We start from the raw sequence: 15,540 nt of genomic DNA, 5'->3' as shown, positions 1-15,540 counted from the left end.
TGCCTTTTTCTGTCCCTGCCACCCTGCAGATAGGGTGCTATCTGCAGGAGAGGTGCTGATGCTGCTCCTTGCTTGATTTTACAGCATGGGAGCTGGTACAGGCAGTAAGGAAATCCACAGCAGTACCGATTTCAGTCAAGTCAAGGGCGAGCTGTGCTGCTACAGAACCACACCTGTAGGGACCTACCCACAGGCTGTAGTTTTACATGATAGCTGATCTGACCTAGCTGTGGGCTGCTCTCAAAAGGCGTCATCCTGCCCTTCCCTCCATCCCTGGTCACACACTCCTACCACTTCCCTCGCATCAAATAGAGAAGCCGTGTGGCTACATGGTGAACAGACTCAGCAAGATGCTCCAATGGAAAACCAACTCGCAAAAAAAAACAAAAAAAAAACAGTTTTTCCTTAGATCAACTTGCTAAACCAATGTATCTCACAGCCACGTGACTGGTAAATCAATGCACAGAATTCTGTTCTTGCTCTTTGTCATCCTGTAGAGAAAGGTTTCTTTGACATCTGAATTCACTGCACAGAAGTGCAATCTTCTTCAGGATTGTACTATGTAAAGTAGACTGGAATTAATTTAACTTACACCTTTCAGTTTCTCCACATTCTTGTCAAAATCCTTCAGCTGATGGTATGGACGTCTTGTACTTGTGTATTGTAGTTACAAGAAAAAGTACGTATTTTATGTCAGCAATTGCTTTAAGGAGTTAGAAGACTAAAACATGCATGCGTTAGGAAAAAACCCCATCCCAGACCCTTTAACTTCCTCATTCTGAGGCCAATGCACACGATACAATTGCTAAATAAAAAACCTCTTACAAACATAGCACCATTAACACTGTTGACACATTGAACTTCTACTGATCAAGAATGATGAAGCGTTTTTAAAACTTAAAAGGCCCCCAGTTTTTGACTGCCTATTCAAAATAAAAATCATTTCGGCTGACATTAAGTTCATACTGTTACCTCAAAATCGTATTGCTTCAATGCTGACTTTCTTATTCATAGTTTTCCCCAATTATAGAATTTAAGAAATTGTGGAAAGGAAGCTGTGGACTCTTCTTTTGTTTCTCTGGTACCAAGCACCAATAGTGCCTCTGAAAAGAAGGCATTATCATGAATGCATTTATGTATTCGCTTAGGTGTGGCAAAAAACCTGGAGATTTTTCAAACCCTTTTCAATACCCACAGAAGTCATGCTAAATTCAGGTAAGGCCCTTGTTGGAGGGTTGGGAACTAGGTTTCCAGCTAGCTTCAAAATACATACTTTGCTTTTGTCCTGAACAGGACAAAAAGAAACATGTTGAACTCGCTACAGGATGAGAAATGCTCTAGATAACAGCTGTTTGTTGTCAGGCTGATGGTCCATCAAAACCAGAACCTAGTTCTGATAATTTTCACACACAATAGCATGTTTTAAAATTAATCCTTCAACACAGTTTAAAGAGTATAAAGTAGTGTTTGACTTACTGTTACCTTGACTCAGCCAGCTTTACCTTGATTTTAAATCAAAAAAGAGGAACTCTTCTGTTTAGCCCCCTTGGCTTGCTTTGTTTTACTCCGTAAGTAAAACATGAGTTGGCATTTTCTCTTGATGTTGTGCAGTAAAAGAACAAGATAAACTCCTTTTATGTAGGTGTATTTCACCAAAGAAGCTTTGGCAGTCACATAGAGCTCTGTTCTTAGCGCTGCTCAGCGTAACAGAGTAAAGACAAGTTTACAACAGTTTGAGAGTAGACTCGTGCAGTGGTTGGCACGTAACTCCAAGTTCACTCATCGTTCTGGGGCAATTGCAGCTGGTTGCACTTGGTGGCATCAGATCCTGGGCTCCTCTCTGCCCGGCCAACAGCAGGGAGACCTGCCCTGGCAGCAGGGGAGAGCCTCGCTTGGGTGACACACAGGGCAGCACCCTGCTCTTGGCAGGCCTTGTGCTGAGAAGGGGCTGCTGGCAATCCCCAGCCTGCGTAATTGCCTTTCAGCACTTGTTAACGTGTCAGCACAAAGCTGAGCCGCCTTGAGAATGGCCTCCAGCCGCTTCAGGGCAGTCCCACGCTGCGCGGAGCCCAGAAGGGCACAGGACCAGGGTTTAATAAAACAGGATTAGTGACAGAAGTATTTTTATTGTGTGTGCTCAGTTGATCAAAACAGGTTTTTGCTAGCAGCAGTCACCATAATGCTTACTGCTTGATAAGGTTGAAAGTTTTATATATGGGTTTAGTTGGCTTGTTTCGTAAGGTCAAGAGTATCACTGCATTCTTCAAGGTGGTTTAGGATGTGTTGTATACATCCCATACTCTGCATTTATTTACTACTTTGTCTTCGGAAAGTTATCCAACTTTCCTAATTAGAGAAGTTTCTCGGGGTTAGGTGCGTCCTCTAAGCAGGTTGCAAGTTAATGCTGCTCCTTCCTTGTAGGAACATCAAGTTCTGCAGGACTGCCGGTATTTTTCAGTGATGTGAAAAAGGTTGTGTTGAACATTTAAGTTCTCACAGAGCTGAAAACCTGTCTTCAGGGTGTTTGTGAGCTAGGAGTTTTTTCTTTTTCTTCCCCACTTTCTTCTGGATCAGTCAAATAATCCCCGTCCCGAGTCCCCATTTGAGGCAGAGGCCCTATTAACAGACAAAATATGTCTCCAGCTTGCCGCCACGTGTATTACCCATGTCAGGAAGGCTGCAGTAATAGCAAGGTGTGGGTCCACGAGGTTGCATTCCAAACTTCCTTGTGTAAAGGGGCCTTCATCTTCCAGGGAAGCCAGGGTGCCACAGGCAGCTGGGGTGGCAAAGGGAGAGTGAGTCCTAATGCAAATTCTCTGGCGGTGTCATCCCTCCTCCGCAGCGGGCAGCACGTGGCATGGACACGCGTGGCCGTCATGGGCAGCAGTAGGAACTTGCTCAGTAAAGATGCACGTTCAAGATAATTTTCTCCAGCACTCTCACCTAGCTGTTGAAGCGACTGATGCCTACCGCCGAGCTCCTGGGTGATAACAGGGCTGTGTCTGCACATCGTGCCGTGTGCCTGCTGGGGCTGCCTGCATCTGAGTCACCCTGAGAGCGTATCTGGAAGGCTGTTTCACTTGAAATCCCCACTGTTAGCTGGCACCATTTGTCCATTGTTAGAGGCAGGATAGGTTCTAAACATCCTCTGTGCAAGTTGTGCGAGTTCACTGTGATGGCACTCAGGTGATCTGCCAGAAGGCTGCTCCTCTTGACTTAGCCTTAACAGAGAATTGTTGTTTCCACACCATCACTGGACATACTCATGACCCGCGTTGCTCACAAGGCTATGACCCGTATGTTTCTGTCCTATAAAGCTAAACGGTTACAGAAATCTCTATTGTCTCTTATCCCTGAGCACACCAGGAAAATGCTGTGCACTGGCAGCCTGATGCGTAACCGGGCCTCCTTGGCTTGACGGCGATACAAATGGCATGGCTTCGAAGGAGCAGAGTTACTCCTCCAGTGGAGCTGGTCCATGTCTGCTTTCTAGGGTGTTTGTTTTCTTTTCGTAGCTGTAGAGTTGTGCCATATCCTCGTCCTACCATGCACTGTCTGATGTATAGCCAACTCAAATTAAAAGAAGAGCCAGTCTTGAGCTCAGAGCTTTTGTGGGTGGGTGTGACTTGAAGCAGAGACAACAATTGACTTAATAATAACCTAAGTTAATTATCAATGAGGAAAAGCCCTAGATGTGTTCATTAAATTTAGGGGAAAACTGTACTTTGCACAGTATTACAGAGGACCAGCCTTTTTCTAGCTAAATGGATGACAGTGCGAAAACCCTAGGCTTGGCTTAGAGCGCGAAACTGCCCGATTTCAGGCACCTGATTGCGAGAGCACAAATAGGCTTTCCCTGGAGCTCGGCATACGCTTAAGGTTCCTGCTCCTTTGTAATTGCTCTCGCTAATAAGCGCTTAATTAATTTTCAGCCTGTCCCACGTACCCCGCCACTAACGCGGCTCCGTTGGCCTCCGCAGTCTTTCCTCTCGCCGTTTCCCCTTTCCGCCCACGGGCCGCTGACCCCGCGCTCGCTCCGCACTCGTCACAGTCTCCACGACACCCCCTGCACGCCTCCGCCTCCGCGCCGCGCTCGGGCTGCTCCCCACACAAGTGGCGCTGCCTTCCTGCCCACGCGCCCCGTCACCCTCTCCGCAGCTTCCCCTGCTGCTGGCCCCGGCGCGGCTGCGCCCCGTGAGCCCCTCAGCTCTGACGCCAGTCGCCCACACGGGCTGGGCTCGCCAGGATCCCCCTCGCCAGCCCACCCGCTGCAGGGGCAGCACGCGCTTCGTGCTGCAGCTTGTGGGGCCGCGGATCTGCGAGCAGGCGACGTGCCCCCAACCAAAAAGGCAGCTCTGAGCGAGACGTGGGGAGTGAGGAAGGGCTTGAGAAAGAGAAAAGCACCGCGGGCTTCTGCAGTGAGTGTCCCAGGTGTTAAAACTTCCAACTTATTGCCCTGAAATTAAATATGTAATGCAGCCCCAACCCCAACCAGGTGCTCAAGCTGACAATCTTGGGAAGTGAGAGCAGGCAGCTTCGTAAGAGGCACAGGGCAAAGCCACCTGAGGAAGGCTAGATGCCCGGATCGTACCATTCCTTTAGCTTTTACCTTTAGAAAGCCTTCTGTTCTTTGTGCATGTGGTTCTTGCTGTTTGCCCTGAAATTTGTATGTTAACATAAAAGACAGTCTCTTCAAATTTCTTAAAAGGGAAGAAGGAAAATTACCAGGTAGAGAGACAAAAAATGCTGACTTCTTTTTTAATATGGTAAACAAAAGTAGCTAAAAGTATGTCTTAGAGACGTACAGAGGGGGCTGGATATATGTTTAATTCTGCTCCAATTTAATGTTTTGTGTTTTTTTTTTTTTTAATATCAGACTTAAAACAGGAGGAGAACCCACCTACAGTCAAATATTGTTTGGACAAATCTCTCGAAACTCAAAAGTTTACATTTGTACTCTGAGTCTTTCCCTCGGCTTTTGTTTCAAGCCAGGTCATTCACCTTTCCTGCGCTCCTTCCCCCTGCACAAACAAAGTTGATGTCACTTCCTTACGCCGGGGCAGCACGTAAGATGCGAGAGGGAAATGTCACCTCACCACGCTGGGAATCTGCTGCCTGTCGGGCGCTTACTGACTCTAGGTCAGCATCCAGATTTTAGTCGTTTGCACCCTCACTGATTTTTTTTGTTGAATTATTGAGTTCTGCTGTTGCACATGCTGTTTATAGATACATGCAAAAAGCTGTCTGTTTTTTTTTTTCTTCAGCGTTGATTGAACTCATCTCACCACGCAGCACAGAGGTATAAACCAGGCATGGGTTTATCCATAGAAGAATCGTAGTGCTGCCACATCCCTTCCCTCCTCTTGTTCCCAGCTTCTCCCTCTGAGCAAGTGCTGGTGGATGGTGTTATGCCCCTGGACACATAGCCAAACAGCCTGGCCTATCATGCAGCTCTGCATCTAGTTTCCAAAGCCTGGGTACAAAGGAGAGAGCATAACATTTGGCTTTTGTCAGCAAGGGGCAAACAGCACACCGGGACTATCTGTTCTTTCTTTTGTACCAGTACGGTCGCATTTGGAAACAGCAAATGTAGCATAAAACTATTTGGCAAGGTCCTTTTTGGCTGTGTAGAGTTCAGCTGCAGGAGACCCCGATCAAATACCCGGGCAATTCAGTGTGTGCTGGCAGCTGCCTGCTGTAGCCCTCCTGCAGGCTGCCTGCCGTGTAGCTACGCGAGCTGTGGCCACAGTGTGGACGTGTGCTGGGGAGAGTGAACTGAACCCGAGTTGTGCCTCCCAGGCACCAAGAGGGGGCTGTCATTTGCGCCCGATTTCTCTGGCCGTAAATCAGCACTGCAGAAGACAGCCTGTCCTGCTGCTGCATCTCCTTCCACCGTTTCCCGTGTGCCAGGTCTGGTGTTCCTGGGAACTGACTGACGACTGGAGACAAGTCTTTTCCTCTTTTATTCAGCCAGGTTAGTTTTCGGCCAGACCAGTTCAGTTCTTTGATCTGATTCACCATGTGAGAGCTAGTCCCAGCACAAGGTTAGTGCTGGAAATGATGCTTGGGCAGAAGCCACCCCTTTACAGCAAAGCCTCTGTCGTAGGCTGGGTTAAATCAGCAGGTATCAGGGCTACAGGGGGTATCTTGGGGCTTGAGGTCACTCGAGGAGCAAAACACTTGAGGCAAACCACCTCTGTGTCATCGCCTAAACGCAACCGAGCTCCCAGCATATCCCTGAATTAAAAAGCACTGCCTACGTAAGAGAAAAGGTAGAACATAGCTCATGGTGATCATTAGTGATGTGCGCTCCTGGGCGGTCTCCTCAGTGCAGGTCATTCTCCTTGCCTGAGACTGAGCGTTGCTCAGACACCCCCACAGCCCCTCTCTAAGAAGCAAAGGTCACACGCTGTCCCTTTGCAGGGTGTGCTGCTTCTCTCAGCCCAGCCAGCTCTGAGTGTGTCACGCCACATCATTTGCCCTGGAAGTTTCCGTGTAAGTTATGTTTAGGTGCTAACGTGCCTCCCTCTCTGCCCACTCCAGAAGTTTGACATCATTCGCCTAGAAGCTGGGTGGAGGGAGGGCTACATGCGAGGAACCTATTTAATAGCTAATATTTGGTATCGTATTAAGTCATTGCTCTTCAGCGTTCAGAATAAACTTTCACTTTCCCTCTAGTATCACCTGATGAGTAAACATCAGGCCCTTTAAATCCCCTAATAACGTCACCAGGTAAATGGGATTCTCCTGATCTTTCTGGATGTTGAAGACTTTAAAACAATAAAAAGCAGTAGGGATCAATGAACAGGAGGCCTGATGCTATTGGCATCTTTAATTTTGTGCCACAATCTGGAATTGTGTGTTAGTGACCTGGACCCAGAAAGCTGTGCTGCGGAAGCCAAACCCAGGAAGCCCTATAATTCAGTAGAAACCCAACAGAGCAGCTCTGGAGTTCAGGGATGAAGACCTCTGAGGCAGGCACAACCCAAGCCTGACCCTGTGTCGCGTGCACTGCTGGGGCTCGCCAGCTCAGGGTGGAAGGAGTTCGTGAATTGTATGGGGTGTCTTTGTGCCCACACTGAGGCTGTATAAGTTTCTTCTTGTGATAAGAGAGTAAAGAATCTTTTTTTCCAAATGCAGTTATTATTATTGTTAAGTTGGGGGACCAATATTTCTATCAGAGGAGTCATAAACAGATGTATGAAGGATTTGCTAGTTACTGTAGCTGGTTGCTGGTAGAAGAACTCCTAATCCCCAGCTTCAAACCCAACTCTAGATACTGTTTTTTAAACCCTGTTGTCAGAATCTTGGGGAGTGGTGTTAGTTTTATTCGGTTGTGTTTCTGTGGATTTCATGATATCAAGCCTCTTAATTACTTTAAAAACTTTCAGTTCTTCTCAGTTCTTTTAAGTATTATTATTTTTATTTCTACGTGCTTGCTACGTGTTGCTTTTGAAAGTTCTCCTTCCCCTCGTAAAGTAGTCGTCCTTATAAACATTACTTCACTTACTCCTGTTTGCACGGATAAATACAGAAAACGAATTTTTGCCCGATGAAGGCTGGTTTGTTGTGAGGTTGGGCCATCGCAGGAACGTGCTTCCATGGTTGGCTGGGTTGCAGCTCCTGTAGTCGGATTCACACGCGGACAATAAGGTGTGGTACCACGCAGCAAGAAGTCCAGAGAGGAAGTTGAACCCTTGCCAACAGCAGAGCACTTCTTCCTCTTATTTACGTGCTGTGTTCAAGCCTTGACTGCCGTGCCTGTTCCAAACATGCTGCGTTGTGCAATCTCCCTGTTCCACATGTGTGATGCCACTGATTTCACTACAGCTGCATGTATGGAGCTCGCACGGGGCGATGGTGTGCGTACTCTTTGCCTCCAGTCCTTTCTGTTCCCCAAATCCTGAGCAGCGTTTCTTAACTTACATAAATTCAGGTTTGTCGGGTTTACTGCTGTCTCCTTCGGTATGGAAGTGGATGAAATAACACCGAATGACACGACCATCCTCTGCACAGCCATACTCCAGGAATTAGTCAGTGTTTGTCTGCCTCGCTCTTGTTTGTTTTTAATATTCTGAAGGTGTAAGCCAGCATCCGCTCAAGTCAGCGGTTACTCTCAAATTGACTTCAGAGGGAGCAGAATTAGATGTTCATTAAAAATAACAGCATCTTATTTTGTTTGGATGATAGTCTGTCTTTTAGGTGTGAAAGAAATACGTTTTGGAACTGATGAAAGCTGTGTGCTGCTTTACGCAAGCATGGGATTTAGCCTCTATATTTTTAAGCGTGCCATCACAAGATGGAGTCGCAGCTGTCTTGTTCTCCTTTTTTGCCCTGTTATGTTCTTCTCATCTGGTTAAAAATAGCCCAAGAGGAATCAGTCTTGACTGAGCACTTCCTCTTTCAAACTGCAGATTTTTTATAATGTATTAAGTCATTTATAAGAACATGCAAATGAAGAGCTGTGTTTTTGCTGCAATATGACGAGCTGTATACAGCAATTCCGTGTTTGGCAGTGGTCGGCACACTGCACCTTTCCTGTACCAAGTTGTCAAACACATTTGTTGGGAACTTCTGAAAGTTCGCAGTATAGGAAACGTGATAATTCGAACATTAGCATTTACTTAGTCATTTTCTCCTATCTAATGTATTTTTGCATTTATAGAGTTCTGTTAAACTTGGCCTCCTGTTATTTGTTTCTGAGAAGGAGGCTGCTGCACCTGCGGAAAATGCAGCGCGGGACTGGTGTGCTGAGAGACACGGTGTGAGAGGCTCGATTGCACGGCCACGCAGCCCGCACGCTGGGTTCAGAATCCAAAGCCAGATCCAGATTTTGTGCTTGGCTTCTGCCTGCAGGGAGTTGGCTGGTGCACGGGTACCTGATTTCATTTTTATGAGGTTTGAAATTTGACTACAGCTTGGGCTGTCCAGTTGGATCCAATGAACATCAGCGGCTGATGGAGCTCACTCATGTAAGCCTCAATGGCAGCGTGTGCTGGGAGCTCCTTGCTTCCTGGCCTGGTGTCAGAACAGGGATTAGAGGCACCCGAACTGCTGAGAACAAAGTCATGTTAAACTTCTGATTATCCCGTATGCAAGGTCCAGTCTAGAGAATGCACTTTTTTTTTTTATTTTTTCTTTTCCATTTTCCCTAAGTCGGGCTGTATCTTCTCTTTTTTCCTTTTCTTCCCTTTATTCCTGTTGGGCTGCATCTAGAGGCACTTGGACTACGGAGTCTGCTGAGCACTGCCCGTTCCAGCAAAGTGCTGAGGTGCAGAGACCTCATCGTACCCAGCAACTCCTCCAAGCATGAGCATGTCCTCGAGCAGTTTTATCAAAGGTTTGCTGGCAGTCACCATCAGGTGTTGGGCACCAGCATCTGCTTCATCCTTGGTCGGCCTCACGAAGCGCCAGCCAGTGATGTAGACCCAGGCTGGGACGAACAGAAGGGCAGGGGTGGAGGCTGTGTCCGTACCCACCCGCAGGCTTTCAGGGACAAGCTGTGTTTTGCCCAGGGCGTCCTCGTGCACCGTGAGGCAGCGCTGGCTGCTGCATCCCGCGTGATGCTCTGCTCCTGGCCTGGGCTGAGGGGCGAGCTGCTCTGCTGCCACGGTGCCTCGGCGTTTGTGTGTCAATACACCTGGCTTAAAGGAGTGTAACAGCAGAGAGAACTGCTTTCCAAAGATCCCGTTCTGGTAAGGTAGCAGGTCGGCTAATGAAGTACATTAAGTTGTAAAACTTCACTTTGCACATCTGAGTCAGACAGCAGCCTGCGAGGTTCACAGGCAGAGCTCCCCTGGGCCCTCACGTTTGTGAGGTTGCGTACGGACTTGGTTAGCACTTACTGCTGGGTCTGGCTTGAAATATTGCTGATCACGGGCTTGCAGAGCGGAAAGGTGATTTGATTTCTTTTCGCAATAGAAACTGGGAGAAACTGAGATATTGAGAACACCAGAAAGACTACGAAATGCCAGTGGAAAGTATTCTGAGCTCAGAGCATTTGTTATTTCACACTATCAAAAGGTGAAAGGAAGAAAGCACTTGAGTGGGTACTGTGGAATCTGCTCATGGCAGGGTGGAGACCAGCCCATGATAAATGCTAAAGGTCAGAGCATTGCAATCTAATCAGCATGGTGTGATCCCCAGGCTTTTTATCACAAGCACGTTTAATCTTTTATTCTTGCATGAGGTCTTCGAAAGGGCAGGGGAGGGAGCGAGCTTCAGAGGATGTGATCTGTTGACTTGGCACACGTTCACTTTAGGTCATTGTACCGCAGAGCGATAGAGTATCTCCAGTAGGAAGGGACCCACAAGGATCATCGAGTCCAACTCCTGGCTCCACCCAGCACCATGCAAAAATCAGGCCATGCGTCCGAGAGCCGTGTCCAAACACTTGAACTCCGGCAGCTCGGGGCTGTGCCCACCTCCCTGGGCAGCCTGTCCCAGTGCCCGACCCCCTCTGGGTGCAGACCCTTTCCCTAACCCCCAGCCTGACCCTGCCCTGTCCCAGCTCCATGCCGTCCCCTCGGGTCCTGTCGCTGTCCCCAGAGAGCAGAGCTCAGCGCCTGCCCCTCCGCTCCCCCAGGAGGCCTCCCCTCAGCCTGCCCTCTTGTAAGGAGAGCCTGACTGTGGTGAGCTGCTGCTTTGAACAATTTTGGGAGACACAACTGCTTTAAATGATCTTAATTATCACTACTTCTACTTGAATAAAATAAGATTAGTTTCTCATTTGTCAATCACTGAGTATCAGCATAGTAGTTTAATGCCAGAGCTTAAAGGAAAGCATTTCATTTCCAATAGTGCTGCTTTTCCCAGAGCTGCCCACGAAGCTGCGAGCACACGAAATGTGCAGTAGTGATATCCTAGGTCCCGTGTTTTGAAAGTAAAATGGTGAACAAAACTGAGATGTTGAGCTGGGGCTCTGCGTTGCTGTTCTTTGCACTGGCAGGAATGTGCAAGGAAACACGTCCTTCCCAGCCAGGGTTTGCTTGTTGAGCTGCAGAAGCGTATCGCGATGGTACGACACGCTAATCGCTACTCCCGAAGGTTCAGAAGTGACACAGATGTGATGGGAAGGGGGAGATGGTCTGTATTGTTCCACCTTCGGTCTCGCCCCAAGGACTGCCTTCTGATTATTTTTCCATCTCCGTTTCTAGAGGAAAATAATGGTAACGTGTAGCAGAAATCTCTCACTTGCTGAAATCTTCAGCTGGATCTGAGTACTGCTTTGTGAAGGTTTTCCCTTTGGCAGTGGCATTTCTTTTGTAAACCTCATTATGCACAAACGAGAGAGAAACAAGTGCAGAGAATGACTTTTAAACTATAAATACGTGAACTTGCTCTGCAAGGCAAAGTAAGGACTCAAGGAACAAGTGGAGAACTAGGAGGAAGGATGAAAGCGCTGTGAAGGTGGACGTGCCTTGGTTGGTGTGACAGAGTCTGTTTTGGGGTGCACGGTCACCTTCCTCTGCTGCAGCTGCTCAGGGGCAATCCCAGGTTGGCTCATCTGAACTCGTCCATGGAAAATCTGGTCAAAGAACAAGCCTTTAGAAAAACACCAAGGTAGGAAGGAGTCTGCCTTGTTAGAAGGGACGTTTTTACTTTTTTTTTTTGCTTTGGATTTCGCCCTGTTTGATGAAGGGAAAGCGTTAAAGGCTTCTCCACCATATGCTGTGTGCAACCAGTTTATTCATGCAGCTCCTGTAACACCAGCAGGAACCATGGGCACGTTCCCTCCACATCAGCACCGCCGCTTCTTTTACCAGTGGAGGCCCATCCCGAGTTTGTTAAAGAATTGCTGTTGCTTTTGAAGACTAATTCTCAGCCTTGTCTTTCCTTCTGCTGTTTAGTGCCTGAAGAGCAGCTGCACAACATCGATGAGTACGATCTCAACGTCGTCCGGCTCTGCTTCCAAGCTTTCCTCCCTGATGAACACGGCAACTACACGTTAGCTCTGCCTCCTTTGATTTCCAACCCAATCTATGACAACAGTAAGTACCAGCTCAAATATGTTTTTTTTTTCCACTTTTTTTTTGGGGTCCCTTTGCGTGAAATGAAAAATACCAGGACAGATTCTGAGGTTTTGAGCTCTTTGGTAGCCCTTGGGGCACTTTTCTGTTTTGGCACTGTTAGATTCACGCCTAACGCATGGCAACGCGGTTGGCATCCTCTCAAAAGATGACCCCAGCATGAAATGTTGGTACGCTGGGGTCATAATTGTCCGTCGCTGCCGTGGGCCCACTCACAGGTGCTTTCTCAGCCCTTGTTATGCTGCACATATGCAGCAATGCAGCAATGCCTGCAAGGACAGGCCAGCTTCTGACGTGCCGAGCAGTTAAAATTATAATGAGAGAGATGGCTGCCACAAAACCCATCTGTTGTGCACCTAAAGCCCGTTTGTCCCACTGAGGAGTCTTGCCTTTGACTCGTGAGGGCTCTGCAACAGAGCTCTCAAGAGATACTTACCTCAGTGGGACGCTGTCCTAATGCTTTTGTGCTGCCCTTTGGCATCCTGTTCAGTCATATTTTTGGCGTAGAGGTGGGTAACGGGGGAGCTGAGGATTTCAGCCCTCACTGTGTGCTGGATTTCTGCTCCTGGGGAAGAATAGCAGAAGAGCTTTTAATCGTGGAGAATCCTTTTTGGCAGCAATTTTTGTTTCTGCAGTGAAAGTATTTCCGTGTCAGACGTTTAAGGTCAAGGGCCATTATTTTAGGAGAAGCTACAGCATAAAATGAGATCTGCATTTTATGCGTTGATGCCCAGAATTTTGTTGATGTGTGCATAACCGTAATGAAAATGTTTAATATGAAATCAGGTGGGTTTGGTATTTTTAGTCTCTTCTAGAGTTATCTAGAAGCTGAAATTGTGTGCATTGTCTTACTGAGAACACTTGTAGTATTAATTAGGGTTGAGATAGAAATGATAGACAAGATTTGCAGCTACATCTCAGATGCCATTTAGAAATATGCCAAATCATGATTACTCGTCTGCGTTGATTGACGTCAGTCTTTGCTAAGCTGCTGAAATGACAGATAGCTGTGTGGAGGGGGAAGCTTGGTTTTTTAGTGTGGGTGTATGTGGGCAGCTCCTGATACACCGTAGGTATCTGAAATCCTCCGTGTAACATAGCAGCAGTGTAAATAAAACAGTGCATAACTGTAACCACAAATCATAAAAATTATGCGGCTGTTGTCAGGAACAGCAGTTTCAGATCTGAATTTCTTAAAAAAAAAAAAAAAAAAAAGTTAGCATTTGTCAGTCAGCTCTGCTGTACGGTACTGGCTAACAGAGGTTATAGGTTTAGGTAAAAGATAAAAACGTATGGTGCAGTGGGTTTGGGAATCCTGTGTTGTTACACTTCAGGCTTTTCCAGCCCCATTCAGATCAGGATCAAAAAAAAATATCCAGAGCTTCTCAGAAAAACAGCTTTCACATCTTAATTCCAGTATTTTCTTCGCTTTCTAACGCTGTTTAGTTTCCACGTGCTTTGGGTAGTAGAGAGGTGTAAGAATAACCTGAACATAATGTGGAAGCAATCACATCAGCCGAGACTGGAAGTTTGTAACTTATGGTGTTACAGGCAGCTTCTGTTTTCAGTTGCTTGTAACATTAACTGGTTTTGAACAGAAATTTCCCAAGTTGCACTGAAAACTCTTGGGAAGAGTCACAGAAAGCATGGTGCTGCTTCTGAGAAGTGAGGTTGGGAAGAACGTGTTGTTCTGCCCCCGTGGAAAGTGGCCTGATTTTCGGTGAGCTCATCCTTCCAGATATTTGTTACTGCGGCCGTGCTTTCTGGGGGCAAGGAATAGGAGCAGGGAGGCAGGGGCGTGTGCGATGGGAAGCGGTGTGACACCGCAGGACACGACCCGACCCGGCAGGCCACACGGTGTGCTGCCCTCTGGGGCTGGCACCCGGCTCGCCGTTCCTGCCCAGCACCAGGACTGGCAGCAGTGGTGCACCCGCATCGGCTGGCATTCAGGGTTCTTGCACTTCCCACCCCTTCTAATCCGCATTAAAATAAAAGACAAAATGAAACGACAAACTGCAGCCTGGGACACCTTCCCCAAAACCTGTTCAAAGGACGTTGGGTGCCATTTAAGCATACAGAAGTGAAACAAAGGTAAAATTAAGCTTCTCCTTGCAATTCTTATTTTACTCTTCCTGTGAAAAACGCACAATGACACTGTCAATCATATGATCCTGTACTGTTTCTGGTTTTGCTTTGATTCCCCTCCCTTCAAAGTTTCTGATTCATTCAGCGAACCAAGTGTTACGTGTCAGGCAGTAAGCGAGGCTGTGGCACCCGCTCACCATCCCCATCGCTGCTCGCAGTGACTACGTACCTGGGCTCTGGCCCCCGCTTACGGGGAGCTCTGTTCCAAGCCCGCACACCTCTGTGGTGCGATGGCCGACCTGCACAGCACCACGGAAAGCCAGGCAGGAATCGGCTCAAACTGGGAGCCTGGAGTGGATTTGTGTGTGTGCCCCCTCTGTGCCTCCAGCAGGCAGCCCGCGGTGCTGGGGCATCGCCTCGCCGTGCTGATGGGAGGGTGCTGAAGTGCATTTGGTGTGCTGGGTCGTGGCATAACAAAACTGGAGAGCATCACAGGACAGCGTGGTTTCATTTTGCTGGGATTGGACTGGGGGAAGAGGTTTTAACGCTTCTCAGTCGCTAGATTGTGACGTTAGTGCCCTTTTGAATAAATTGTGACAGCCCACAAAGCGTCCAGGGGCTGTTCTTCATTGCAGTAGTCTCCTGTCCTTATTTACCCTGCCGAAAAGCTGCTGCTGGTGAACCAGGGCAGACGTGAGCTGTACCAGGCAGTGCGTGGATGTAGGCAGTGTAAGTCCCTCGCAGCCACCAGGCTGTTGAGGCACAACCTGCACGCTCCAGCCGTGTTGGATTTATTGCAGTGTACAACATTATCAGGGGGTGCACGCAGGCTGCGAGTGCTGCCCACGTACGGTCCTGGCTTGGGGGTGGAATTTGGAGCATTTTGGAGTGAAATCTGCTGCCCTGAAGGTTAGGCTCCTAGAGCTGCTCTCAACCACCCAGATAGCGTGAGAGAGGACAGGTTTGGTGGCCAAGTGTGCCTGTGAATAAAGCTACAACCAGATACCCGGGAATTTTCTTGACTTGCCAGCCCAGCGTTTTCCAAAGAAGCGTGACTGTAACCTGTAATCAGTTACTTGAAGAACTGCTTTCAATTCTACAGCTTGCAGGGCAGCAGTGCTGAGCATAATGGCATCATTTAGGGAAGTATTTTGAGACTACTCTAGAATAGTTAGGGAGTAAGTGGCACATCTGCCCTGGACTCTTGTGTTTTGAGAGGAGCGGCTGAGCTGTAAGCTAGCTGTGCTGCTTGCTGACTCTGGATTTGCATGGAACATCAAGCCCTGCTGGAATGTATTTTTTTTTTTTTTAGTGTGGATTTCGGAGCGTGTCATACTCCTCCAGCTGTTGCCTTCCCTTTAAATACCTTGATTCCCAGCACCTCCTCTTCAGCAGTGAGAATTATAACAATTCTTTATCATCCATT

The 15,540-nt window shown here is 47.8% G+C and overlaps 1 protein-coding gene across 1 annotated transcript in view; it reads left to right on the top strand.

Moving 5' to 3' along the window:
- REL (REL proto-oncogene, NF-kB subunit) overlaps nt 1-15,540 on the top strand; it is a 33,770-nt gene that overhangs the window by 12,858 nt on the left and 5,372 nt on the right. Inside the window, exon 5 of the mRNA XM_082757916.1 lies at nt 11,850-11,990. Within this exon, the coding sequence (XP_082614042.1) occupies nt 11,850-11,990 (141 nt within the window). The remainder of the gene's footprint in view (nt 1-11,849; nt 11,991-15,540) is intronic.

Source organism: Aythya marila (genome assembly GCF_965140915.1).
Source record: "Aythya marila genome assembly, chromosome: 3".
Taxonomy (NCBI): domain Eukaryota; kingdom Metazoa; phylum Chordata; class Aves; order Anseriformes; family Anatidae; genus Aythya; species Aythya marila.
This window is presented reverse-complemented; position numbering and strand designations above follow the sequence as displayed.